This window comes from Saimiri boliviensis, chromosome 12, assembly GCF_048565385.1.
Source record: "Saimiri boliviensis isolate mSaiBol1 chromosome 12, mSaiBol1.pri, whole genome shotgun sequence".
In the NCBI taxonomy this organism is placed as follows: domain Eukaryota; kingdom Metazoa; phylum Chordata; class Mammalia; order Primates; family Cebidae; genus Saimiri; species Saimiri boliviensis.
Window position 1 is genome coordinate 24,216,045 of NC_133460.1, and position 26,652 is coordinate 24,242,696.

Below are 26,652 nucleotides of genomic sequence, written 5' to 3' on the forward strand. Positions count from 1 at the left end.
TTCTGTCCTTGGCAGCCAACTTACAACTGGATGCGTCCCTCTCTCTAGAACCCTATAGAGACAGGTGTCTCTACGTAGCCACTGAGGCCGCCCCATCCCATTTGAAGTTGTAGGTCAGAGAGTTGCAGTGGGTGTCAATTTACATGTCCCCCGGCTGTTTGGTGAAATAGTCCGTTCAACAAGTAATTAAATGGCTTGCAATGAAGTCATCGTGGTTTAGGGTCGAATTTTAGGAGCTGGAAATTTCCAGGATATTGGGAAGAAGTGGTGTCTCTGGCTGATACAGTGAGGAACGGAGCTTAAAGCCCTGGATGTGGGGGACATTCTGGAGGAGGCTGAGCTAGGAATTAGGCGTCCATGGCGTGCCCAAGACCGAGGCCAGACCCCAGAGCACGTGCATGTAGGACGATTCCTGAACCTCGACTTCCTAGTAATGTCCTGCCCTTGGGCACCTCAAACAGCCCCCACTACCGTAGCCGGAGCACACTGGGGAAAAGTTTAAGGCAACTGCAATCTTGAATCCCTGCCTGACCTCTAGCTATGGAAAGAAAGTCTTTAACACAGGCAGCCAAAGAGATGTCACCAAGAGCACCTGTCACTTCACTAAGAGATGAGTGATGGCAACAGACATAGAAGTACCCAGAGAATTGAGGGAAGATACATGCTTGAAGGATTCCAGACAAAGCCGGGGAGGAGAATCTTACCTTAACGCTGCATCCTCTGACCAGGCAGCATAACCAGCCTCAAGGCCCCAGTGCTAGCTCAAGCCAGCACAAGTAGAGATGCTGGGGAGGGACCCAGGTGTGATGGGCAACTCTAGGTGGCCCTGTGCAAGTCACTCTCTTTCTCTTGCCTCCAGAGCAGCCAGCCCTGCGTGTGGCACAAAATTGGCACAGGGAAGAATTAGCTGGCGTCATTTTTATTATTATCCCTCTTAGTTTTTGACCAGCCTCCTGGCTCTTGTGTTCATACTAACTGGTCAAGGCAGAGTCTAGCCATTCCTTTTTCCAATTCCAGAATGCATTTCTAGCCCCTCCCTTCTTGAGCTCAGGGCTGCTCAGGACCCAGGCCGCGTGTCCTGGCCCTGTGTGTGCCAGACCCCTTGAGAGCCCAAGTCATGTCACCCTGCACTCTGGGGCAGCCCACAGCCCAGCAGAAGTGAACTGTCTGATGCCCTTTGGGCTCAAGGTGACCCTCTCTCATCATCACAGTTCCTCCCTACCCCTTGATATCTTCATTTATCTCTCCATGGCTGTAGCTCAGACACACAGGATGGAGGAACTGACTGGTGACGCAGACGCTCAATAAAAAACGCGGAGACTCAAGCTTTGGCTACTTTTCTGTACATAGCTTAGGAAAGTGCTAAACTTGCCTGTTTTCTCATCTGCAAAACAGAAATATCATCTCCCCTACAGGAAGCATTAGTCAGAATGTGCTAAGCACCTGGCATGTGAAAGGGTGCAGTGAACGCTAGGTTGGTATCCTTACCTGCACTCAGACTCCAGCTCTCCCCACCTCTGGGCTGACCAGGGCTGTCCCTTCTCCCTGCTTGGGGTGCAATAGATGAGGAACCACAGACAAGGAGGCCAGGGATTGGAGAGCCTCGGAGACTTTCCAGATGTCCGCTGTGGTTTGTGATGAATGAACACTGATCGCATTGACTGCACATCCGGCATTCCTCCCCAAACCTTATGGAACTCAAACTTCTCTCTTCCTGGGCTGGTCTCCCTGCCTGTATACCTGGTTTACAGCGAGCATGAGGAGCCCCAGACCAGGCCAGAGATTCAGATGCTCCAGAAAGCGGCTCCGAGTTTGGGTGAAGAGAAGAGGCACCCAGGGAGGAAGTGCAGCAAGAACCTGGGGCTCCTCCAGGCTTTCCTGGCGGAGGAGCGGAGGGCGATGGAAGAGGGCTGGAGGAACGGGAGGCTTTGCATTTCCAGCCATGAGCGCAGCAGATCCCACAAACTCCCTCACTCTTTGACAGGCTGGCCATACAGTTTATCATTCAAACCAGGACATCGTGACAGAGAAGAGGACTTTGTCCTTCATTTTGCTGGAACAACAGGCAAATGCTGGGACAGTCCAAGGCACTTTGGGAGGCATGGTCACCCACGCCTCCAGGACTTTGAAAGAGACCTGAATAGCATCTTGGAGACCACTGATTGCCCAGGGCAATGACCCCCTCAAATCCCCCCTTGGGGATATTGGAGTTTGAGTCCCCACCTTTCCAGAAAGCCTTGCTTTGGTCCCTGCCCCTTGTGGCTTCCTGAGAAGTCAGCAGGGGGCTCCATGAGCCTTTCCCCATGGGCCAGGCTCCCTGAGAAGGTTCTGTGGTGGGGTTCAAGATGAGCCACACTCATCATTGGGTTTGTGTATACAAGAGCACTAGAGTTTTTGACCACAACCTACAATAAGCATTGTATTTTACATCATCACCATCATCATCATCATCATGAGTGCACACCAACACCCACACCCATATCCCCCAAACACAATCAAGACTGGTTCTTCCCCTTAGTAGATGCCACATATGCCAAAATTTTCATTAAATTCTCTTCTTTCTTTTCTGTTTGAAAATACATACTTCTTTCTTTTCTTTTCTATTTTTTAAAATTGCTGCTTCTACTAGGTTATGTTAATTTCACAGCCTGAGTTTGTCCAGCATTTCCCGTAAATGGATTCTCATTTGAACCTGGGAAATATCCTTGGGCCGCCTAAGGCAAACCATGGACCTGAGCCCGGCAGCCCCTCTGCTGCCACCTCTGCCTGGTACACCGCCTTGCAAACACAAGCGAAGGTTGTGCAGTGCATTGGCCCTGAACAGCCCAAGGTTGGACTCCTGCTCCCATGTCTCAGCTCTGGGACATGGGGCTCACGGCTGCTCTGAAGCCCCGTGTTGGTGTCCATCACATGGAGAGGCTGGGAACTCGTGGGATCGCTGGGACAACTGGAGAAGACGGCACCTGAGAGTACTGTATGGGCCTGGCAGGCACAGGCTGCCCCAGAAGGCGCGTGACCCAGGTACTGGTTCGTCCCCAGCAGGAGCTCTGTCCTGAACTAAGGAAACACGCGCAGTGAATGCATTAGGCCCCAGTTCCCCTTGGCCTCCTGAGCAGGGGGAGGCTCACACGGGCTGGAGGGCAGGTGCTCTCTCAGAGGAGGAACTGGAACGAGCTGGTCGCTGGCAGGCCTCCTTCCCAGGCAAAGGCACCAACAGGGCCCTGGAGGGTTCCCACAGTGGCCGGAAGGAAACCGCCTCCCCTAAGGTTCAGGAATGCCCAGAATGGTTGTTTTCTCACGACTTACAAGCCCATGTGACCCAGGCTGAGGGTCCCACGTTTGGGGAAGTGCCTGAGAAGGGGAAAGGACAAAGGTAGCCTGTGGCTGCATCTGGGGCCTTCCAGACTGACCAAGGCCGGTCGCTCCTTCTCCCCAGCAGCGTGTCTGGCTGCTGTCTGGAAAAGCTGAGCACAGCCACCACTGCCAGGCACAGTCCTGAGCTCTTGGCCTTTCCGTCAGTTTCTCCCCGGAGGCTGGCCATCTTGCTCAGGTCTGGCTGGGAGCATCTGTCTTTAGGCCAAGCCAGCAGCAGCCAGGGTGGACTGAGGCCTCCACCCGGCAGGGCAGTGGGGAAGGCGTGGAGAACCCTAGAGGGGAGGCACGGGGGTCCTATGGTCACAGGATCAGGTTTGGAGCCAAACAGACTCATGTCTAAATCCTCACTCTGTGACTTCCCAGCTGTGTCCATTTTGGGGAAGACTCAGCCTCGGCTTCCAGTACTGATTTTGTGGAGAACTACACTTGGCGACGCCTCTGGAATCCTGCCCTCGGGTGCCCCGGCTATGTCCTGAGGTCTGGCCAGCCACCCACTGCCCCACGTCAGGCCTGTGCTGAAGCACCAGCAGCAGAAGAATGGGACCTACGGCAGCTGTGGCCGTCCCCTGGGGCCACCAGCAGCAACGCCTAGACCAGCTATGTCTGTCCCAGTTCTGGCACCCTGCAGTTTGCACAGGCAGCATGTGCAGGTGCCTCCGAGAGCAGGGAAACTTGGAAAGGGGTGCCTCTGGGGAAGGGATGATTCTTTGATTTAGGCTCACGAGGAATAAACACTATAGTGTTTCTCATGGGCTGAGACTCCAGGGGGAAGCGCCAGACACAGGGACGTCTGCAGAAGGAGCAGTGTGTATAATCACTGGTATACAAACATTGGAATGAGATGGATTTGGGTACCAATGTGACCTTGGGTGCGCAAATGAATGCTCTACGCTGGAGGTGAATTGCTGCCTTCATTGCAGAGATGAGTGAAGAAAGCGTCTAACATCCAGTTTAGCTATTGTGCTATTGTGTCATTCCGAAATTACAGTAGTACCTTCTTCTTTTATTATTTTACTTTAAGTTCTGAGATATATGTGCAGAATGTGCAGGTTTGTTACATAGGTATACCTGTGCCATGGTGGTTTGCTGCACCCATCAACCCGTCACTTATATTAGGTATTTCTCCTAATGTATCCCTCCCCTATCCCCCCACCACACTACAGGCCACAGTGTGTGATGTTCCCCTCCCTGTGTCCATGTGTTCTCATTGTTGATCACCCACTTATGAGTGAGAACATGCGGTGTTTGGTTTTCTGTTCCTGTGTCAGTTTGCTGAGAATGATGGTTTTCAGTTTCATCCATGTCCCTGCAAAGGACATGAACTCATCTTTTTTATGGCTGCATAGTATTCCACAGTGTACATGTGCCACATTTTCTTTATCCAATCTATCATTGATGGGCATTTGGGTTGGTTCCAAGTCTTTGCTATTGTGAACAGTGCTGCAGTGAACATACGTGTGCATATGTCTCAACAACATGAAAGACCAAAGGTAGATAAAACCACGAACATGAGGAAAAACCAGTGCAAAAAGATCGTAGTACCTTCTATATGCCAGCCACAGCAACTGATAGGCAAACACAATAGACCAAGTCCCAGCTTGCTGCACAGCATGGGGAAGCAGGTAAGAAACGAACAGATGTGGTCAGGCAGTGGGAAGGAGAAGAGCAGCAGCAGGAGGAGGCTAGGGTGCAGCAGCAGGGGAGGAGGGGGCCTCTGCGAAGACTTTTCTGACCAGGCCATGGTGAGCAGAGGCTGCAGGAAGGGAGGGGTAAAGCACGTGATGATATGCAGGCCAAGAGACCACCTACTGCAAAAGTTCTCTGCCAGGGGTGGGCCTGGTCTGTTGAAGCGAGAGAAGAAGGCCAGTGTGGCTGGAGCAGAGAGGGCTGAGGTCAGAGAAGTGCCAGACCAGTGGGGTAAACCTTTGCAGACTGTTATACCGCGTGAGCTGGGAAGCCACTGGAAGGCTTGAGGAGGCATCATCACAGGCCAACTCCAGCCGCTTCTGAAAGAGCCCAAGGGTAGACAGTCAGGGGCTAGCACAGTGATTTAGGCAGGAGACCCCTGTGACTTGGACCAAGACAGTAACAGTGAGAAGTGATTGGATTCTGAAAATATTTTCACAATAACTAATTGGTTTTGTTAATGGTTTAGCTTGGGGTTGTGTGAGAATAAAATCAATGAAAGATAAATATAAGGGTTTTGGCCTGAGCCACTGAAAGGATGGAGTTGCCATTTGTAGAAATGAGGATAAGCGGGTGGAAATTCAGTTTCATTCTGCATATGGTGCATTTCAAAGGAGGAGCTGGGTGTACAGGTCCGGGCTAGAGATGGCTCTCTGGAATTCCTTCATGTTTCCATGGTGTTCAAGGCCAAAAGAGCAAGTGAGTACAGCTGGTGCTCAAGAAGAGCTAGGGCCAGGTGTCGTGGTCACACCTGTAATCCCAGCACTTTGGGAGGCTAAGGAGGGCGGGTCACCTGGGGTCAGGAGTTGGAGACCAGCTTGGCCAACATGGTGAAACCCCACCTCTACTAAAAATACAAAAATTAGCCAGGCATGGTGGTATGCACCTGTAATCCCAGCTGTTCAGAAGGCTAAGGCAGGAGAATCACTTGACCCCGGCAGGCAGAGGTTGCAGTGAGCCGAGCTCATGCCACTGCACTCCAGCCCGGGTGATAGAGCGAGACTCTGCCTCAAAAAAAGAAAGAAAAAGAAAAAAGAAGATGAGCTAGGAGCTCTGAGACTTGGGTACTCTCATGCTGAGCTGTCTGGAGGAGAAAGAGGAAGCGGCAAAGGGGAATGAGAGGGTGTGGAGCCAAAGAAACGAGCAAGAGTGGCCTCCTAAAGGCCAAGTGGAAAATGTGCTTCAAGGAGGGCAGTCAACAATGTCAGGCCATGCCAAGGGACGGAGGAAGCTGAGCACTGATGACTGGCCTTTGGATTTCCCAGCATGGCGCTGACTGGCAGCCTAGTGCCTGAGCAGCTCCAAGGCATGTGTCGTAGGGTCAAAACGCTAATGGAAGTGGGCTCAAGGAAGAGAGTGGCAGAGAGACAGTGGACATGGGAAACACAGACAAGTCTTTTGAGGGCTTGTGTGTGATGAGAAGCAGAGATACTGCAGAAGATGCAGGAGGATATAGTTCAGAGATCGTTTTCAATGTGGCTTCACTTTGTTTTTGATAGGAGGTTGTATAACATGTTGGCAGGTTAATGTAAGCAGTGAGAAGATTATGAAGTAGAGGAAAGGGGAAGTCAGGAGAGGCATCCTTGTGCAGGTGAGGAATGCTGGTCTCTATGTCCCAGGTGCTGGGTGGCTGGGAGGGAGGTGACAGCAGCCAGAGTGCATACAGATTGGATGGCTGGGTGCAGGAGGGGTAAAGCTTGCGAAAACCCCCTTCGTCTTTTTTAACTTTTAAGTTTGAGGGTACACGTGCAGGTCTGTTGTATAAGTGCACTCGTGTCTTGGGGGTTTGCTGTGCAGATTGGTTCATCCTCAGGCATTAAGCCCGGTACCCGTTAGTTATTTTTCCTGGTCCTCTCCCTCCTCCTACTCTCTACCTTCTGACAGGCCCCAGTGTGTGTTGTTCCTCTCAACGTGTCCGTGTCTTCTCAGCATCTAGCTCCCATTTATAAGTGAAGAACATGCAGTGTTCGGGAAAACCCCTCCACAATGCTTCCTTTCATTCTGTGACAGACGAAGCCAGATCATGAGCTGTGAGCTGACAAAGGAGAGGAGGAAGGAAGCTTAAGGAGAGAGAATAAAAGTATGGAAGAAGCCTCCAGGAGCAGGAAGAGCAAGCACAAGGGCTCAGTAGGATCAGGCTGCTATGAGGACCTGCTGGAGGTTGGTATTATGAATTTTGAGAGTGGGTAGACAGCAAGAAAGAATTGTTTCTAAGCTCTGATCGGCTTTAGATGTGCAGACGCAGGGTGGACTGAGTGAGACCTGGCCGGAGAAGTTTAAACAGCAGTTTGAAGGGCGTCAGCTGCATCTTCATTCTAAGCCCAGGGCTCTTTCCACTCAGCTGCCAAGTCCACAAGCCCCGCTTGCCACCCCAGTCCCCTCCATTTATAGCAAGAATAGGAGGGTTGGGGGTCCAGAGGCTTCATCTATGGCTTCACTCAGCTTTGTTTCTGCTTGGTTTCATGGGCCAAGAGATGGACACAACTCCTTATGTTCTTACCTGGAGCAGGGCAATGGCCTTGAAATCTGAGAGCAGCTAAGATGGGAACCATAGGGCTGGGCTCTTAACTTGACCAGAGGCTGCCACCCAAGGCCTGGTGCTGCCTTGCAGCCAGAAGAGTCAGCTCACTCAACAAGTCTGTGAAACACCTGTGACTAGGCACTGAAGGTAACCCTGAAAAGGCATTATGGAGCTTTCTTCTAGTGGGGGATGCCTAGGAGCAGACTCCACGTGAGGACAGCTGAGGACTTAGCCATCTCCAGCTTGCTGGGCTCAGTGGATATACAGGCTCTGCGGTAGGTCCCGGCCTTCCCTGCACACACCTGGTGGCTGGGCCAGAGCTCTCCCAGGCTGACCGGGGTTCAGCCGTCTCTCCACAGCTGATGCTGGGCAGGCAGGGTGGGTGCTGCATGGGTCCTGTGCCTGTGTGCCTTATGTGGCGAGAGGGTTGGGGAGTGCCTCTGGGTCTTTGATTGATCCTAATGCATAGCAGCAGGGCTAGGGAATCTGTGTGGTCTAAAATCTAAATACCCAACCCCCAGGCTGCAGACCAGAAGGGCCCCATGGCTTGTTAGGAACTGGACTGCCCAGCAGGACGATGGGTGGGTGAGGGAGCATTACCGCCTGAGCTCCGCCTCCTGTCAGATCAGCAAGGGCATTAGATTCTCCTAGGAGTGAGAACTCTGTTGTGAACTACATGTGCGAGGGACTTAGGTCGTGCACTTCTTATGAGAACCTAACTCATACCTGATGCTGTGAGGTGGAACAGTTTCACCCCAAAACCACACTCTCCCCACCCTGCACTGTCCGTGGAAAAACTGTCTTCCATGAAATCGATCCCTGTGCCAAAATGACTGGGGGCCGCTCATCTAAATGGTCCTTCACTGGAGCTGGCTAATTGACCTTGGTGATGATTATTTGAGTATAAATAGCCCAAATCTTCATTTTAGCTCCAAGGCGATTTACTTGGAACACACAGAACCCAAGGCAGGGAGCGTGGCCAGACCTCGCCAGTGACCGACGCCCTCCGACTTTCTCTAGGCCCTCCGTAGGCAGCCACAGGTTGCTTCCCTCTAGGGCTTCCTAGTCTTGCATCCCCACTTCTGTCTCTGAATCTGTTTCAAGCAGTTGGGGGTGGGGGGCTCCCTCTGCTTCTGCCTCCTGGCGGCCCACATTCCAGAATGTCCAGTCCTTAGCTGCAGGACAGAGAAAGGGGGCAAAGCCCGATGCTATTGAAGCACAGCCCTGCACCCCTGTGACAGAAAAGCAGATTGGCTTGCAATGCACATCTGGTGTCCACCTCATGCAATCAGCTGTGCTGAGGGGACCCCATCACCATGGGGGTGCCAGCTTTCTAAGTTGTGTGGTGCCTCCCACGAGTGACGGGAGAGAGGAGGCTGAAACCCAGTGCCCTCTGCCCTCCATGCCAGGCTCCTTGTGTGAGCTATACCCCCGGCTTCTAGAATAAGCCCCCTTTCCAATTCACAGGAAGACACCACCTGGGCTCTCCATGCCAGCCCTCATGGACTCAGTAGACCACCCCTCCAAAGAATTCACTTTTCTCAAGCCGGACGCGGTGGCTCACACCTATAATCCCAGCACTTTGGGAGGCCGAGGCGGGTGGATCACGAGGTCAAGAGATCGAGACCATCCTGGTCAACATGGTGAAACCCCGTCTCTACTAAAAATACAAAAAATCAGCTGGGCATGGTGGCGCGTGCCTGTAATCCCAGCTACTCAGGAGGCTGAGGCAGGGGAATCGCCTGAACTCAGGAGGCGGAGGTTGCAGTGAGACGAGATCGCGCCATTGCACTCCAGCCTGGGTAACAAGAGGGAAACTCCGTCTCAAAAAAAAAAAAAGAATTCACTTTTCTCAGGTCTTACCTTCACCAGTGCTTTTTAAGGGAGTCCTCGTTGATGCCTAAGTTAGGGGTCTTTTCTACATTAAGCTTCCCTGATGCCTGAATGCACCATACTATATGAAAATACCCACTTGGGGCAGGCGCAATGGCTCATGCCTGTAATATCGGCACTTTGGGAGACTGAGGCAGACAGATCATGAGGTCAGGAGATCAAGACCATCCTGGTCAACATGGTGAAACTACATCTCTACTAAATATACAAAAATTAGCTGGGCCTAGTGGGGCACGTCTGTAGTCCCAGCTACTTGGGAAGCTGAGGCAGGAGAATCGCTTGAACCCAGGAAGCGGAGGTTGCAGTGATCCAAGATTGCGCCACTGCACTCCAGCCTGGGTGACAGAGCGAGCCGCCCTCCATCTCAAAAAAGAAAGAAGAAAAATACCCACTTCATTGCACCGCAGCCGCCAGACTGCAGGCTCCATGGAGTCAGAGCAAGTGTGTCTTGCTCCCCACACTCCTGCCGTGCAGGAGTGGCATCGCAGCTATTGTTGGCTGAATAAATGAGGGCAGGGTGCAAGCATGCCAAGGCTCAGACTTTCTGATGCCAGATCATTTTGAAGGGTCAGCCTGTCGTTAATTCCTGATGCCAGGACAGCGGTGTGGTGTGCTGGAGACAGAGGGAACGTGACCCAGTGACTTCTCCCCATCCTTTAGCTGAGGGGCAGGCTCAGCTTCTAGGTCACTTCCTGCTGCAATGGTCTCTGCGCTGTTAAGGGGCTCAGCATAGGCAGATGTGGGTCTTATTCTAGCTCTGTGGACCCCAGGAAACAGGAGGTGGAGAGAGGGAGCAAAATGCAGAACTTTCGGGGTGGGGGGTGGGCTTCGTCCTGTCCCTCCAAAGCTAGCTGATTCCACACACTCTCCCAGTCTAATCTTCCCAGCACTTGGCAGTAATAAGCTTTGGTGTTGTAGCTGGGAGACTGGAGCTCGGAGAGATCAAGGGATGTGTCTCAAATCACAGAGGGAGCAGAGAGTGAATGGGACACAGGCCCCAGTCGACTGATCTTCACCCCTGCACAGGTCCCCTGACACCACGTGGCCCTTCCTGGCCCACTCTAACCCTTCTCCCTTCCCCAGTTCATCTGCAACTTAGCGCCCATATCATGGCCATCCCATTTGGCACGGGGTGATGTGATTATATCTGGACCAATGGGGAAGAGGGCTTGCAGTAGAGGCTGCCAGCCTCTCCTTTCCAACAAGGTTGACTGTGGATGACAGAGAATGTGCTAGAGAGTGTTAAGGGCTGACCTCTGTGAGGACCAGAGCCTGTCTGCTGGGCTCATCTCCCATGCCTTTTGGCCAGAACAGTGCTGGCTGGCCATTTCCAGGTGAAAGAATTGTGTCTGGCTTCCAGAAGTGCCCCTGTGCAGAGCAGGAAACACACAGAGAGCTGGTCCTCAGCAATTGCCATCAGGGCCAGACCTCTGTTACATTCTCCCAGGACCAAGAAGTGCAGAGTGGAAGTTTCCTTCCTCACAGCTGTCAGGAAATACCTAGGACCTTTGCACAAAACCATCCCTTGTGGAGTGGAGGACAGGCTGGCCTTTCAGAAGCAATACTAACAAAACCCAGGACTCTCAAAGAAAAGGGAGCACCTTTCCCTGCTAAGGATCAGCTGTCCAGGAGATGCAGGTGTGCCTCCAGAATTCTCATCTGTGATTAGCATGATTACAATAGCCTGTTTTCCATGAACCACTGTAGCCAGGATTCCACAACCCTCAGTGCTGGGTCTGAGGGGAAAAAAAGCACGTTCAGAGAATTCCAAGTCGTAACATAATTTCAAACTGTTGGTGGCTACATTTGAATACAGATCTTTATTAGGAAAATTATAAGTGCATATACATTTTTTCATTGGTATGACTTCAAAGTAGAAATTGTTATTTCTCCAAGAATTGTTTCTTATTTATTTTTAAAGCACACTGCATATAGGAATCGGCCTTCTCCTGGACCATTTTCACATTATCTGGGAGATGCAATGGAAACAATACAAAATACAGTATTCATCACATTTAACACTGAACCCTTTATTGCTCAGAGACCGAGAGTCCAGCGAGGTTGCAAAATAAATTCTCAACGTGGTTTTGTCACCTTGGCCATGTCAGTGGTCTGCTTAGGGAATCTGGAGGTTTCTAGGGAGCATTTCCCAGAAATGGGGCTCCTTCAGAATGGGTCAGGGAAGCTCTGTAGAAGGATCAGAGCACTCAAATTCTCATCCCGCTGGAAAAGGGTGTGGCACTTGGGAAAGGCAATCAACTCCCAGTCAGGGAGCCCATGGTGACGACAGAAGATCACACCGTGGAAGGATCAGATAAGATCCAAGGGAAAATGAATATCTAAGGCTGGGGGTTGAGTGCCGGGGCTGCAACCTTTGGCTACTCAGCCCCTCTGCTCCAAGCTGAACCTTTTTTCTCAGCAGGTAATCTCTAACAACAAGCAGAGGGCTCTCCGGAGCTTCTCGCTGGCATCTCAGTGCCCGGCCAAAGGGGGACACACAACAGCACAAACACATGGCACAGACTCAATCCCAACACACAGCCTGTCTGTGAGCCCCAGCCCCTTCCTCTGGGTCCTGATGCAGAGCTGGCAGCGAGGGCTTCCCTGGAGGTTACAGGGAGCCCAAGGGAATGTCAAGTAGAGGCAGAACCAGGTCCCAGAGGGACAGCTGAGCGATCCCTAGTCAACCCCTAGCTGATGCACTTGACTAGCAATTTGAAAGCAAAAAGAGACTCAATTACAAGAGACTTTTCCCTTGCAAATGGAAGAGTGTATTTAAATGCGTATTGCTTTAGCTGGGCAGTCTCTACCAAGGAGCTGATTGTTAGTAGAGGAATTGTTATGCAAATAATTTTCCCTGCAGTTTCTACTCTTACCTATTCGCCCATGGAGGAGAAATAGAAATGATTTCTTCCCTGACTGTAGTCAAGATTTAGGATCAAGTTTGTTTCCTCAAACAAAAATTCAATGGTCTTGTTTCACCGCGGCAGGTATGTTCAAGTTCTTACGTGGCAGATTTTAAAATATCTTGGTTTAACTGGATAATGACTGCCCCACTGAAAAGTCAATTATACTGCTATAATGACAGGTTAATTTCAAAAGGTTCTGAAAGAGTTCTGTATCTTTATAACTAGTAAAGATCCCTCAGGCTCTATTTTTTCAGTATAACATAGCTGGATTGAGGATTTTAATTTTTGTTTAAGGGGCAATTTTGGTGGATGAATCTGCCTTCTACCATGAAGATCCAATTAGAAATATTTTTGAAAATACTTAATACGTTACTAACTACCCTACAGATTATTAAATTCAAAAGCATTTATAATTCAAGACTACATCATTATAATTGACTTCCTACATGTTACATACAGTTTCCTTTACCTTGACTTCCTTATTGTTCACTTTCTTCATTAACTTTTTTTTTTTAACAGTGGAAAAGTATGACTAAGACTGAATGAAAAACAGAACAAAAAACCCTCAAGTGCTTGCCTTTGTCGAAAGCGAACATTTTAAGTGGTTTACTGCGGCCCTACCGACTGCCCTCAGTGGAAGGGGAACACGCCAAAAGTCAGTGGGGTTGACTTACTCTTCACCCGGCACATCATCCGCTCATAGGAATGTCCTGTGGGAAAGGCTGGAAGCACAGGTGACGTGCAGCAGCAGAGAGGGCCCAGGGCAGAAGGCAGGAGATGATGGTGTTGCCAAATGGTGAAGAAGATGAGGTTAGATGTGAATTGGGAAGGAATCTTCATGGGTTTTAAAAACCAAAAAACAAGTTGCAAATGCTTGTTTTCCTCAAGCAGTGCTGGGCTTGGCCCCAGTTTGAAGGTACTGACAAGTGAGGGAGCACTGAGGGGCAGCCATCCTCTGGGGTCAACTCTGGTGCACACTGAATTCCCTTGGGCTCTGCCCGTGGACCCACCGTGGCTTTGTCATCAGTGGGGGAACCAAGACAGTTCACCCCAAAGGACCACGGCTCCGATCAGGACCACACTCAAAGGGAACAACGGGCATCACCTTGCTCAGCGGCTGCATAGGGGGAACAGAACAGTTCATGCACTAAGGCACTGTTCACGGAGGACACTGGCTTTGAACAAAAACACAGGATTGGACAATGGACAATATTCCAAACAAGACACAGATGTGCACAGTGTTTTCAGGTAACACAAGACATTTTCATTTCCTGCTTGGTGCACAGTTTACATGAAAGCTTTGGTCCTGAGAATCCTTTTGCAGGGCCATGGAGACAGTCTTGGACACACATGACGATGGATGAGACACAGAATGATGAGCGGAACGTGGCGGATGTGGAGGTGCTCAGGATGAGGGCTGGGTCTCACTCTGCCCTGGCCTCACACTGCTGCCTCAGCTCAGGGGAACCCTGCCACCCTCCTAGAAAAGGCAGACCTGGCTCCCATGTGGATGGAGAAGAGGGTGAGCCTCATGTACGGCCCTCCGCTATCCCATCCCACAGAGAGCAGCCTTCACTAGGCTTGCCCAGGCTAACTGGTCCTGGCACCCCCAGGCATCCCTCCTGGTGGCTCTCCAGTCTAGGGCTGACCATGGGGGCGAGTCTCCCTCAGCCCAGCCTCCCCGCCTGCACAGCTCAGAGAATACAAAACCCAGTAGCCCTGAGTCAGAGGAGCGGCTCCATGGAAAGACACTCTATTAAGGCAAGTACAATAATGGCCTTAGGCTAAGCTCCGATGTGTCACCAGTGATACTGGATAATCAAACTAAATGAAAAATAAATGTCATATATTTTGCTACATAACCAGATGGTGAAAATATGGCAAAGTGTGCAAAACAAAGCCCTTGGCAATGCCTAGGGCCCTGCCCTGGCAAGGGAGGCTGTGGCCGGCCCTTCCCTAACAACTGGTTTCAGAGCTGGGCTCCTACTGTAAGGGTTCCTCAGGCGTCTGACCCTCTCACATCTTGAACCTCCTGTTGACAAGAACAGAGGGAAACACCATTAAGGCAGGTTCCCCCCACACCCAGCAGACTCCAGCAAGGCGGCTGCCTGCGCAGAGACCCTGGGGCCGCTCCGTACTTCCAAGTCATCACCTTGGCCATGCATCTCCCTTGAGACCCTGGGACAGCAGAGGGGAGGGGAGTGCGAGATGCAACCAGGCTGAAGCAGAGGGACCGATGGAAAGCAAGAAGCAGAGAACTGACACGCAGCAAGCACTGGGCGTGGCAGACGCACGAAGGCACAGAAAGGCCCGTCAGAGGGGTCACACGACGGGGACAGGGCACACTGCTTACTCAGCACGGCGTGGGGCTGAGGCTCAGGATGCTACTGCCCTGCATCCTGGCCTCAGCCCTCCCAAGAGGCACTTCCATGGCTTCCAGCAACCCCTCGCCCTCCGGGTCTCTCAGCCAGGTGCCATGCCACTGCAGGTGGCCCCAGGTGGGCTGCTGGAGGAGGCACAGGGGTGGGTGCACAGGCTGCCAGGACCTCCCAGGAGGGACGCATGCTGGACCGAGCAGTGACCATGGTGCACCTCTCATTTGGTGCTGACAGGCATAAGCGCTTCCCACTTTCAACCCACCAGTTATCCCCGTCGGGCTCTTCGCTCTTCCATGGCGACCCTGTCTTCAGCGGTGGGTGTACCACCTGCTCCCAGAAGCTTCATAAGCCACTTGTAAGCCACAGTGAGGCCCCAGCGCCCATGCAGTCACGTCAAGACATCAAGACAGGATGGACCTTGCATATGTTCTCAAGAACGCCTGCTCTCAGTCCCTGCAGAACCTGCTCCCCAGGAGTGGGATGGGTGGGAGGCAGCATTGCTTGTCACTGCAGCAAGCAGTTTGTATCCTCAGGCAGCCCTAGCTAGGCCCTCCGTTCTGAGAGGGCCAACAGCTCTTCATGCTGACCAGGACGGACTGGCCACCCCTCCCCAGACACGGAGCCCTGCTGCATGTGGAGACTGAAGAAAGCAGGTGAGCATGGGGCCACAGATTGGCCCTCTCAGGGCGCTTCTATCAGAGTCCCATGGACCAGAGTGACTGCTGGCTTCCACGGGAAGGGCGGCAGCCCCAGGAAGCCCATCTGAGATCCCCGTGCCTTCAGAAGTGAGGAGGGCAGGGAGACTAGGGCACCCCTGTACCCAGGGCTCAGGCCTGGGATCCCCAGTGCTGACGAGAGGAACATGGGCCAGGAGAGATGTCCCGATAAAATGGATAGCAGCGGAAACAAAGGTCTTTGGCTGTGGTGTTCTAGAATGCCTCCGCAAGGAGGAGAAGGCATGGCTGTGGTCACAGGGAGCTCATTAAAGCTCAAGGGGACACGGCGCTCCTAGATGGGGGGTGTCTGACATGCAGGGGTCTTGGTGGGTTTTCTCCTGAATTCCATTTGCTTCATCCTCCAACCACTTCCTCTTTCTGCATGCATCTATTAAAATTATGACCCAGGATCAGGGCGCAGGGTGGGCAGGTGTTTATCTGAGGTGAAGAAGAGCTGAGAAATTCAAGGCATCTTTTTTCAGAGCACTACTGAAATTGGGGCCTTGCTCTTCCATCCTCCCGGTCCAGATTAGACAAACTTGGCAAAAAAATCTCACACATACTTCTACATGGGCAGGGGAGGAGGGTGCAGGAAAGTTCTAGAGCTTAACTGCTTTAGGCAGTTAAGGTATTTCCCATGAGTGAGGACTGAGGCAGCTGTGCCCTGCAGCCGAAGCACACGCCATCACGCAGGAGGCAGGAGGGGACAGGCTGGAATCCCCAGGGATTCAGGCCCCTTGCAAAGTTCTGTGGCACATCTGTCCTCCACGTGGGGGACCCGTTTAAAGACTCTAAAGAGAATTGCCCAAAGAGGAGCTCCCTGAGAAGTGTTTCCACATCTGCTCTCTGAGAATGAAGCATTCCGTCCGGCTCACCCCACCCAATCTGTAGAAACCCACTCAGGCTTGGAGGTAAAGCCGCTCCCACAACCCAGGAAGGAGGGGCTGAAGAAGCCCCTTCCCAGGTGGCAGAGTGGTGGAGGGTAAGGCAATGGGTATTTGGATAAAGCTAGGGCCTGGCCCTAAGGGCAAGTCAGTTTCCACCTGCCCCAAAGGCTACAGAAGGGTGCTGCACCCACTTCCTGGCCAGGCCACCTCTGCTGGGCTAGCAGACTGCCCTGAATGCTGACCAGGTGGCCACAGCCTGGTCTCCACAGGAATGCAGACTGCAAGTGTGTGGAGCTGATGAGCTCCCCAGTGAGTGCAGGCCTTCTAAGAGATGGAGTGGAGGGCGGGCTGGGGGGCTCAGCAACCTGAGCATTCCTGGAGATTCCAAGCTATTCTGGAGTGTCCTGAGCGCACAGGCTCCGCATCACAGACCCCCGCCCCCAGTCTCTGCACAACTACTTTCTTCATAACTTAGCAGACCAATAAGGGCCTTAAAAAGCACATAAATACAGGAGCCGGGGTGGCTGGTGGGGTGGCAGAGTGCTGCTCCCCCACGGAGGTCTGAGCCCCTGCCCAGTCTGCATGGGGGTCTGTCCTGGAGGAGGATCAAGCAAATTTACAAAGCGCCGAGAGCAAGTGCATTGCGGTCCATCTCGAGGTGGCAGATAACTAGTTTTTCCTTTTCTGGGCAGCCTTTCTCTTCTTCTGTCGCTTCTTTTTTCCTATCTTTTCTTTTTTCCCCACTTTTTCTTCTCTGCGCCCCCTTAGATAAAATTAGTACAACCATTAATAATGTGGAAATAAACAAAAGTTCGTCTCAGTCTGCATAAGATTTAACACTGGCCCGTATACCAGTTAAACTGTGTCTTCAGTCTCAGGCATGGAGGGCCCTGATCAAAGCCCTGGTTATCAGTAATTCATTAAGATAAATTGGACATTTCCTTCCATTCAAACTAATTTTCAATGGGCTCCTAGAACACCTCTGTGAATGGGTTACAGTGACCGCCAATCTGCCAACCTGAGCCTGGTTCCCACTGGGGACAAGGAATCCATATCACAGGGTACGCCCAGGGCCAGGCTGGCCATCATGGTCTTTGTTACCCTGCCCTGCCCTGCTCTCATGAGATTTTTCCTCCTTCTCAATGCAGGACTGAACTCTCAGCGTTCTCTGAGAAATGTCTGCATTTCAAACTGAATAACATTTTGGAGGCAAAAGGCCTCCAAAGTTCAGACTGCCATTCAGAAGAAGAGAAAGAAGTCAGTGGTCCCACCTTCTCCCTTCTAGATGCCTGTGAACACCCCCAGGAGTGACTGCGATTGTTCTGGAGAGCAAGGGAGAGAGACGGTTAGCAGAATTTTATTAGAGCAACTGGCTCGTGACTGTCACATTAAAATGATTCAAGCTGAATGGTATTTAATGATTTATGGGGTGAGGCCACCTGTCCCTGTGAAAGCTTGATATTAACCATGGCCTGGAGTTATGGGATTTTTACATGGGAAAATGTGAAAGCTTGATATTACTAGGATTGAGTCTCTGGGGATTACATGGGGATGTTAGGAGAACCGAGGAGGAGGGAGGGAAGAGGAATTAGTGAGTCAAATATTATTCTTCAGGAAACCAGCACTGCTATTTCAATTGGGTTAGAAAAAAAAAAAAAAGATGCAAAAACTTGAGCTGCAGATCTAATCTGCTCATGAGAAAAACCCATACACTGGGTCACACATGGACTGTGAAAAGGGGTCTCAGGCACCTGACCGCAGGCAGGCTTAACCGTAGAAACCAGAAACATCTATAAGCTCCATCACTAACAACTAAGAAATTTTATTTCAGGTAAATAAATTCCCACATACAGTAGGAGGTTTATACCATGAAACAATTAGCATTTTATTGCTAGTGCATATAATGTCACATTTGATACAATTTTAGTACAAGTGAAAAAATACACTGTGGCTAACATTGAAAAGCTGCAATCACATTTATATACCATATATATTTCTTTACAAATTGCCAGTAGTTTGATATAATAGAGAAGTGTGAACTACTGACATTCATATGGCTCCACTTCAAATATATGAATTGTTCGACTATAAATATATTCTGAAATACATTTGTTTTCTAAAGAAACGTAAAAAAAAAAAGTGCACAAAAATATATATAAAAAATGCCTTGCAAAAACTTACAAATACCACTAGGACCATCTGTGGATCGCATTTATGCATGGAAATGTCATCTTGCCAACAGTTCTGATTGGAACCTGAAACCTTGCTGTGGCTTCAGGAGTGGGTAGTGGCAAGACGCTGGCTTATTCGCTCATTTTTTTCACTTCTGATTTCAGAAACCTCAGAGTCTGTAGTGCCTCCATGGCATAGGTAGGCTTCAGAGGCAATCACAAAACCAAATTGCTCCAAGTGAGCACTCTGATTTAAAATTGCATTTCATTCTGCAGAGACTTGTCTTTTGTGGGTAAGCAGGACCATCACATGTCCCCAGGAGAGGGCCAGCTCCATTCTGGAGGAGGCCAAAGACGGATCTCACAGAGGGCCCAAGCTGGCAGGGGTAGGCCCTGAGAAGGGAGGAATGCAGGGCACCAGCCCCAGCTACACCCTCCTCCCGGCCGGTGCGGCGCTGATCAGGCTACAGAAATGAGAAGCAGAAGCGGATTAAGCATGCTCTTGGAGGTACAGAGAGGGTGGGAATGGCTGGGAGAGGGGTCTCTGAGCACAGTCCCAGTGACAGTGGCTTCTACATGGAGTCCACATAGCCAATCGCCGAAGTTGAAAGAGGAGGTAAAGGTGGTGACAGAGCCCAGCCCTGAGTACCACAAAGGCCTTCCTCCTGGGAGGGGCACCGCTGCAAGAGCCTCCCCAGCATCTGGAGGAAGGACACTTTTTCCAGCTCCCTGCTGAGCCGCCACCTGACTGTGCCCAGACTCCCCAGGGGAGCAGAGGAGACGCTCCAAAACAAGCCAAATACAGATTTTGAAGTAATCGTTGATTTAAAAAATGAGAATGAGAATGATGATGATTGTGATGATCATGAAGGAACTGACTGCTGGGAAATGCTGTTGATAATACAATTTCTTAGAAAAGCCCATAATCAATGTGCACGGGTATGGGACATGGATGAATACAAGCTGCGATATCATACCGTATGCTATAAATGCAGTGTCTAAGTGCTGGCAAACCTCAGGCTCGATCCCAGAACAACGCGCCCACCCCACACACACGCCCGGTCCTCATGAACCAGGGCCCCTCCCCCACATCTTTGCCCTTTCATCTCTCACAAGGTTTTAGCTTTCCTCAAGTGGGTCTAGCAGAAAGTCCTTTTTGGCTGTTGTGCTTACTTGTTCAGAGCTTTCTCCAGGTACTCCTGAATCCACTTTAGCTTCGGGTCAATGCACACTTGTCTGTTGTTGTTCTTCAGCCGTGCCCTGCGGAAACAGAACGGCGATAGTGTGCAGCTGCACCGCAGGAAGGCGCGGCTGCAACGTGCGGTTCCGCTGCCCCAACACCCATCCCCGGCCCTCACTGGCGCCTGTGCGCCACTCGGCATACTCAGGCTCCAGAGGTGCTCGGGTGTGCTGGGGAAAGCTCGGCGCTGACAGCGCAGGAAGGTCCATTGCAGAGACATAGAAATGTGAACAGAAGCTTTTCCCGGGCAGTGCAGGGGGAATTCATGGAAGATAGCATTTGAGCTGCCTTTGAAAGATTAGGAGCTTGGAGAGTAAATGAAGGGGAAGGGAAAAGCAGGAACAGATATGCCAGGGAGGTCATCAGAGCACACAGAGGACACTGAAGAAGGGGGGACAGGATGCTCTAGGCACCTGTAGAGGGGAGAATGGAGAGCGACAGAGCAGAGGTTTATTTGGATGGGTCATCTTGCCCGATGTCCTCTTGACAGGGGGCCGACTTAAGGATAGGCGTGAGGAAGCCTGGAGGGAGGAGGCCTGCCAGAAGTCACCACAGTCTGATGGAGAGGGTGACCAGCCAGGGAGGGGCGGGCAGTGCAGGTGGCTCAGCAGAAAATAGTTTCTAGAAAAATTTTACAAGTTCACTGAATGTTTCTTGGTCTTGTTTGTTTTTTAAAAGTTCACACTTTTAAAAGCGTCCCTACACAAAAATTCCTGGGGAGAGCCTGGATTCATTTTTCTGGATCCCTTGCCCCAATGCCCTAGGTGCCAGGTAATCTCACAGAACTCAAAAACGTCCCTGCCCAGCCACTTAAGGGCCTCTGAGGACAGCTAAGCCCCAGCGCAGTGGCTCAGGGGCACCTGGGAAGTCTTCAAGCAGCCTGTACATTAGGTGAAGGAGGTGTGCACGCGGCTCTCCACCCCTGCGTGGGTGTGGCTTGGGGCAGCACACACTGGGGTGCAAATGTGGGCCCTGCTACTTGTCAATTTAGTGTCTGCTCGGACCTGAGAATTGTGTTGGGCATCTTCAACTTCAAAGTGCATATCCAGGCCAGCAAACCAGCATGATGAGAGCTGTAAAGCAGGTCCATGCTAGCTAAATTCAATATCTTTAAAATACTCTTCACAAGAGATAGAATCTTATGTTGTAGGCAAAGTACTAAAAAGACATTAGCCTTCTAGGGCCCTAAAACATACAGTAAATAACAAACTCATTCAAGGCACCAAAGGCTTAACTCAAAACTAAGAACAGTTTTCTAAAATCAAAACTGAAAATAGTTGTGTTTTGGGTGGAAAAGTCTTTGGGAAGTTATAGCTTTGGTTCCAACTCTGTGTCCCCACACCATTTTTAGCACTAGGACTTTTGAGCAATCAAATCCTCTCCAGGAGACTCCCCGAGCCCTCGCCTCCCCGTGTTCAGACACAGGACCTCTTAGAATGAGAGGGCCAAGCTATCGGCTTTCTAGCTCGTGGCTTTCTTCCTGCACTTCTCCCAGTCTTCTGTACCCAGCTGAGATCTGTCTTGTGGATGTGTGATTTTGATCTTTCTTGTTCCCCAGATGAATGAAATCAAATGTTAGCGGCTGTCATCCACATCAAATAACACCAAAACCTCATATATTGTACTTGAGAAAATGCAGGCAAGTGAGCTGAAAACCTTAAAGTTTCACTCAGTGGTTAGAGAGGACTTAAACTGAACTTGGGTCTTGTGAGTTAATGCAGAGCATCAGATCCCTGAAACTGGGAAGATAGATATTACTGTTACTAGCTAAGGGCTAGCTAATTTACTAGGATTCAGCCAAAATCTTGGTGAAGCCATAGTTTCTCTGGCATCCAGCTGTGCTGTGCTGAAGAAGGGAGGTTTAGAAAGAAGACAGAACTACTATGGGCACAGCAGGGTGCCCAGGTCAAGAGCAGCTTTTAAAATTCATGCCCGGGTCATACTAAAAGTCCTCATGGTAAGAATAGCTGCCACTAATGATGCCAAGTTCAAGGTTGGACCCTTGGCTTACATCACTTCTACATCATTAACAAGAATCGAGTTAGATGTTACTATGTTCATTAGTTGCAATATCCCTAGGGGATGATATTCAAGACTTACACAATCTGAAGGGCACAGTTTGGAGTGTTGAGAATTTTGAGATGCTTGACATTGGCTCTGGCAACATGGCTTTCAAAGAATCGGCATGGGCATCTGTAGCTCAGGCTGACGGGCTTCCCTAGAACAGGTAAGGAGAACAAAGCAATTTACTACCCTGCCAGACTTTGGTCATGTGTGTCGGGGTCTGCAGCAGTTGGTACAGCAATGAAGGATCAAGAGACGGCATCACTGGGGTGAGTTCCAGGTTACTGGTGCATTCTGGGAAAGGCCATCTCCTCAGGCAGCACAGTGAGTTCTGGCTGAGCTCAGGCTCAGCTTCTACAAAGCAAGGAGACCAAAAGGCCTGGGGAGAGCCAGACCCTAAGAGGGTAAGGAGATTAAATTAGAAGCCACCTGATAGCAGTTACAGATAATGGTTTCGGTCCAAGGTACTGAGATTCCCAGTTACTCTTTGTCAAATACATTCCTCAAGGGACTACTGAGAAAGATCTCTCTACTCAGGGAAAAGGAAGAGGGACCAAGAGGCTCCAGGCTCCCTGGCCTCTCTCCTCTGGCACTGGCCTCTTAGCCAGGAAGCACAGTAGCGTTCAGGAATGCTGCCCTCCCCCCCCACCCCGACACCCCCCTCTCTTCACATTCACCTTAAGCCCTGGAAAGCACAAAAGAATCCTGGCTGGCTTCCTACCTGTGAGTCTCCTAAGAGCCCCCTGAGAGCAGGCCTAGGGCCCACCTTCTGCCCAGCACTTCCCCCAAGGCTTGGAGATTAGTGGAGCTGGAATCAAATGTGGTTTTCATTGCCCGGGCAGGGATGCTGTAGCCTCAGGAATTGTATTAAGATCTTTGCAAAATCACCAATTTACAAAATGCCATAATTGACACTCATTAGTGTAAATTAGCAAGGGGCTCCTGCAGAACCCACAACTCACCCTTCAAATCTAGAATTGCAAGCCCTGGAGGGTTGGAATTTGTGTGTGCTTTTTGTTTTTTAGGTTTTTTACCCTTGCAGATTTTATCCAAGCCCCATTTAATACCCCAAATTATTTGAATTTGTGGATCCTTTCATCAGAGAGTCAATGTAGGTCTGAGAACATTTAGTCCAGAGGTTTTTTTTTTTTTTTTCTTTTTTTAAGTTTGCTGTTTACAGAGTTCTAAGAGGTCTCTGTGATTCGGAAGTTCTGAATGTTTGGGAAAGAACGCTGGAGAAGTAGGAGGAAATCTTGAGTGAGGGGCTCATTTTGTTATTTTCTACAGGCTGCAGTCAATTGAGGGATGATGTGGCCTAGGAACAGTAGCGTGTATTTAGCCACCAAGTTGGATCAAAAGCAGACCAGCTGTCCCCTATCTCCTTGTCCCCAGGGCCAAATGCAACTCCCTGAAAACCAGGAGAAAGGGGAGCATCAGGGTGCTGGTGACTCATAGTACTGGAGAGACCCGGAGCAGCCTTCACATTTATACCTGATCTAACTCCAGAAAGGCACCTCTGGAGCCAGCTTCCTGCAGCTGCCCTGGGACCCTGCAGGGGAAGTCAGCACGGCACTGTAACCAGATCACCTGGGAAAGCTATCCCAGGGCCGGGGCCCCAAAGCTAAACTCTCCTCTGACTGTTGCGCCTCCAGGTTTCCCTGGATTTCTTTTGGGCCCTTCTGAGCAGGGGGGGGGGGAGTGGGTTGGGGGTGGAGCAGGGGAATAGGAGCCCGGTAGTGAGGCACAAGCTCCCACCCTGAGCTACCGTGAGCTGGAACGTATGCAGCCAAGTGCAAGTGCTGCAGCCACCCCCGCTGGGGTGGGTGGGGCTATGACTCTCCAGTGCCCAGAAGGGAGAAGCTCTTCTGGCCCCCCCTAACCAAGCAGTGGTGATCAGGCCAGAAATCAGAGCCTATTCGGAGCTCAACACACAGGCCCTCACTCCTCTCCCCCTCCACCCCCTGGGATTATCCATTTCCTTCAAAAGTAATTCTTGTTTCTGCTCCCAGAACCTAAGGCCAGGCTGTCAAGCAACGAATTTCAACAGGTCTTTTTAAAGTGACAGAGCCCCCAGGTGTGCTTACCAAGAGAAGCGGGCTTCGTGAGCAACTCTCGAGCTCTCTCCTCCAGCTTTTTGTCAGTAAGACTAACTTTCCCAACTGCCTGAATCTAACTCCGCGTACGGGGAAGAGTCTTGACTGGCTTTGATGGTACCCGGGATTCGGGACCCGGTGAGCTCTACTCCAGGAGTTTTCACGAAGTCTAATGCAGAGACAGGAGCCCAGCTGGCCCCTCCAAGCAGGCTTGGGAAGGGGACCCACCCTGAGTTTAACGCCGGGAAGCCCAGGACCAGCCAATGAGGGAGGGGCCGGACCCCTGGCCGAGCTCTCTCTGTAGTGCAGCTTGGGGGACTAAGTGTGGGGCCAGAGGGCACATAGGCACTTCGAGGTGAGAAAAAAAAAATGCATTCTGGCGATGTGTTCAAGGAGAAGCAGACCTGTCTGGAGCCCAGGCTCCTGCCCTGGTTACTCAGCTGCCAATGGGGCAACTCTGAGAGCCACGCCACCTTTCCCAGGCCAGGAGGAGTCTGGGCTGCACCCCACGTCTCTGTGCTTCCCCCAGGTCAGCTGCAACCATAACTCAAGGACCGGTTTCCCTCATTCCAATCCTCTCTCCAGCTCTCTAGGAGAGGGAGCAGCACCATTTCCCAGAGTGGTACACTGTGGCACCTCCACCCTCACTCTGCCGCTGAGACAATAATCGCCCAAACCAGACTCCTTATAGGAACAGAAGAATATCCAGCAATCAAAACTAGAAACATGTCCATGACTTAGGGGGTCACTGGGGAGACACTGACAGGGACTTTTAGAAAACGACAAACATTCCCAATTGCCTTCAGTCTGTGTCCTTAACACCTCTCAGCCAGTCCCTCACGAACCCGGGAGGCCCAGCCTCACCTGCCCGGCTCAGCCGCGCGGGCCCTTCTAGAACCAGCGCGCAGTCCACGGCCGGGGGACGCCGGAGCCGCGTCTGCAGGAACCCAGCGGAGGGATCCGGGAGCGTTGGTCCCGCACAGCCCGCGGCTGCAAGAGCACTCAGGATGTCCTTCAACTCTTTGCAGGAAACTTCACAGCCAAAAACGCGCAACGACCTGAGCCACAGGGTTTTGTTTTCTGTGTTCAGAGGCAAGTTTATTTTGGTTTACAGCGGTGTCCTGTGACAGCGCAGCGAGTTTCTCTTCAGCTAAAGAAAAGAAGAAAAGCCCTCTCCCAGTGAAACGGGACACCACGGTTCCCAGTGGCCCAGGGCCTCGGAGTTAGAAGTTGCTGAAGCTCTCATTCCGGGGCAAAGCGCTCGGTCGGCTGGTGACAAAAGTGCCAGTCTGCAGGTGTGTTTGGGGAGCTGAGGAGGGGGCGTGCGAGGCCCAGAGGGCCCCTGGGTCTCCCACAGGAGAATCCGAGAAGAGGCAAGGAGGCAGCAGCTGGATGCGCGCCCAGGTCCGCGTCGCTGCGGACAGCAGAGCTGTGCAGAAGCGCGGCCTGGCGAGTGGCACAAGCCCGACAGCTGCGCCGCGCCGCCCGCCCGCCCGCGCCTGGCCGAGACCCCAAAAGAGTTCGGGGAGAGGATCGGCTTCGCGGGGAGCAGAGGCCGCGCGGCTGCATCGGACCTCACAGACTCAGGTCGCGGCTTGAGATGAACTTTGCAAAGCGCTCACTCGCCTTGCACCGCCGGACCTCCAGCACGGTGCGCAGCGGGACCTCGGAGCCCATGCGCCGCTGGAAACCGAGCCCGGGGCGGGAAGACACTGGCTGGGGGGTGGTGGGGCAGGGGTTTGGGATCCGCGGCTCCCCACCCCCTCGCCTTCCCTCACCGGCCCCGAACGCTCCCTCGGGCCGTTCCTGCCTCGTTGTCTTGCCTGACCTCATCTGCAGCCCGCTTGAGGTCAGGCGGTCGCTCTCTGCGGGTCACAAAACCTCGGCGCAAAAGTGGGGCTTTGGAGGAGGCACCGTGCCGGAGCGCCCCGCGAGGCGGACTCCCTCTACCCCAAACGGGCCGGGCGGCGCAAACTGCGGGCACAGGCAGAGGAGCCGCGGCCCCGCGCTGGGCGGGAGCGGGAGCCGGAGCCCAGAGCCTCGCTGGGGCCTCCCAGCCGAGCGCACTCACCGTCGCTGAGGCAGAGCGCGGTCAGCACGAGGGCCAGCACGACCAAGACCTTGGCGTTCATGGCGCTGGCGGGCGGACAGACGAGCGCGAGACGCGGTCCGGACGCGGAGCGGTCGCTGATGGAGAGTGAAAGTGCGGCGGCGGGAGGCGCTCGCCTGGCGCTTTAGAGCCAGGCGGGGCGGGGCGCACCGCGAGGGCGGGCCCGGAGCGGAGTCGTGGTCTGGGCCAGGGTATCTGACGCGCGTCCCCCTCGGCGGCGCCCCCCGCCCTTCCTCCGCGCCCGCTGTGCTTCGGAGCCGCGGTGCGCTCCGGCCTTTGACCTTCTCCCGCCCCGCTGGGACCCGGACCGCGGGCCCGGTCTGCAGTGAGTGGGCCCTGCACGGCGGGCCCGGGTGACGCAGGCTGGAGGGCCGCTTATTGTCCCTGTGACAGGGCCTCGCTGGAGCGACTGAGTTCCTTAAGCAGAAAGTGAGGCACGCGTGGAAAGCTGCGGGACGGGGCTTTTCGATGGCGGGAGCTGAATGAGAACCAGTGAAAAGCAAACAAGTTGATCCTGGGGCGGGGGGCCTGCTGCTGGCGGTGGCGGCCCAAGGCAGCAGAGGGAGGTCCTGCTTTCTGTGCCTGGGGGGCTTAGGCTCACCCCCCTCC

General features: G+C 52.2%; 1 protein-coding gene and 1 pseudogene across 2 annotated transcripts; both read right to left on the minus strand.

The window, feature by feature from the left end:
* Positions 1-13,981: 13,981 nt before the first annotated feature.
* Positions 13,982-26,166, minus strand: LOC101050663 (stromal cell-derived factor 1). 2 transcript variants are annotated; one of them, XM_003930008.4, is made up of 4 exons: positions 26,005-26,157; positions 21,877-21,994; positions 19,710-19,796; positions 13,982-14,416 (listed from the first exon to the last, which is right to left on the minus strand). In XM_003930008.4, exons 1-4 carry the CDS (start codon positions 26,063-26,065, stop codon positions 14,401-14,403), a joined length of 282 nt encoding a protein of 93 aa, XP_003930057.1. In that variant the 5' UTR covers positions 26,066-26,157; the 3' UTR covers positions 13,982-14,400. The 2 variants fall into 2 exon arrangements, with proteins under 2 accessions (XP_003930057.1, XP_010338924.1); XM_010340622.3 differs by lacking the exon at positions 13,982-14,416 and adding an exon at positions 14,423-17,128 and having other exon boundaries at positions 26,005-26,166.
* Positions 22,003-25,805, minus strand: LOC141580682 (uncharacterized; annotated as a pseudogene).
* Positions 26,167-26,652: the final 486 nt, after the last annotated feature.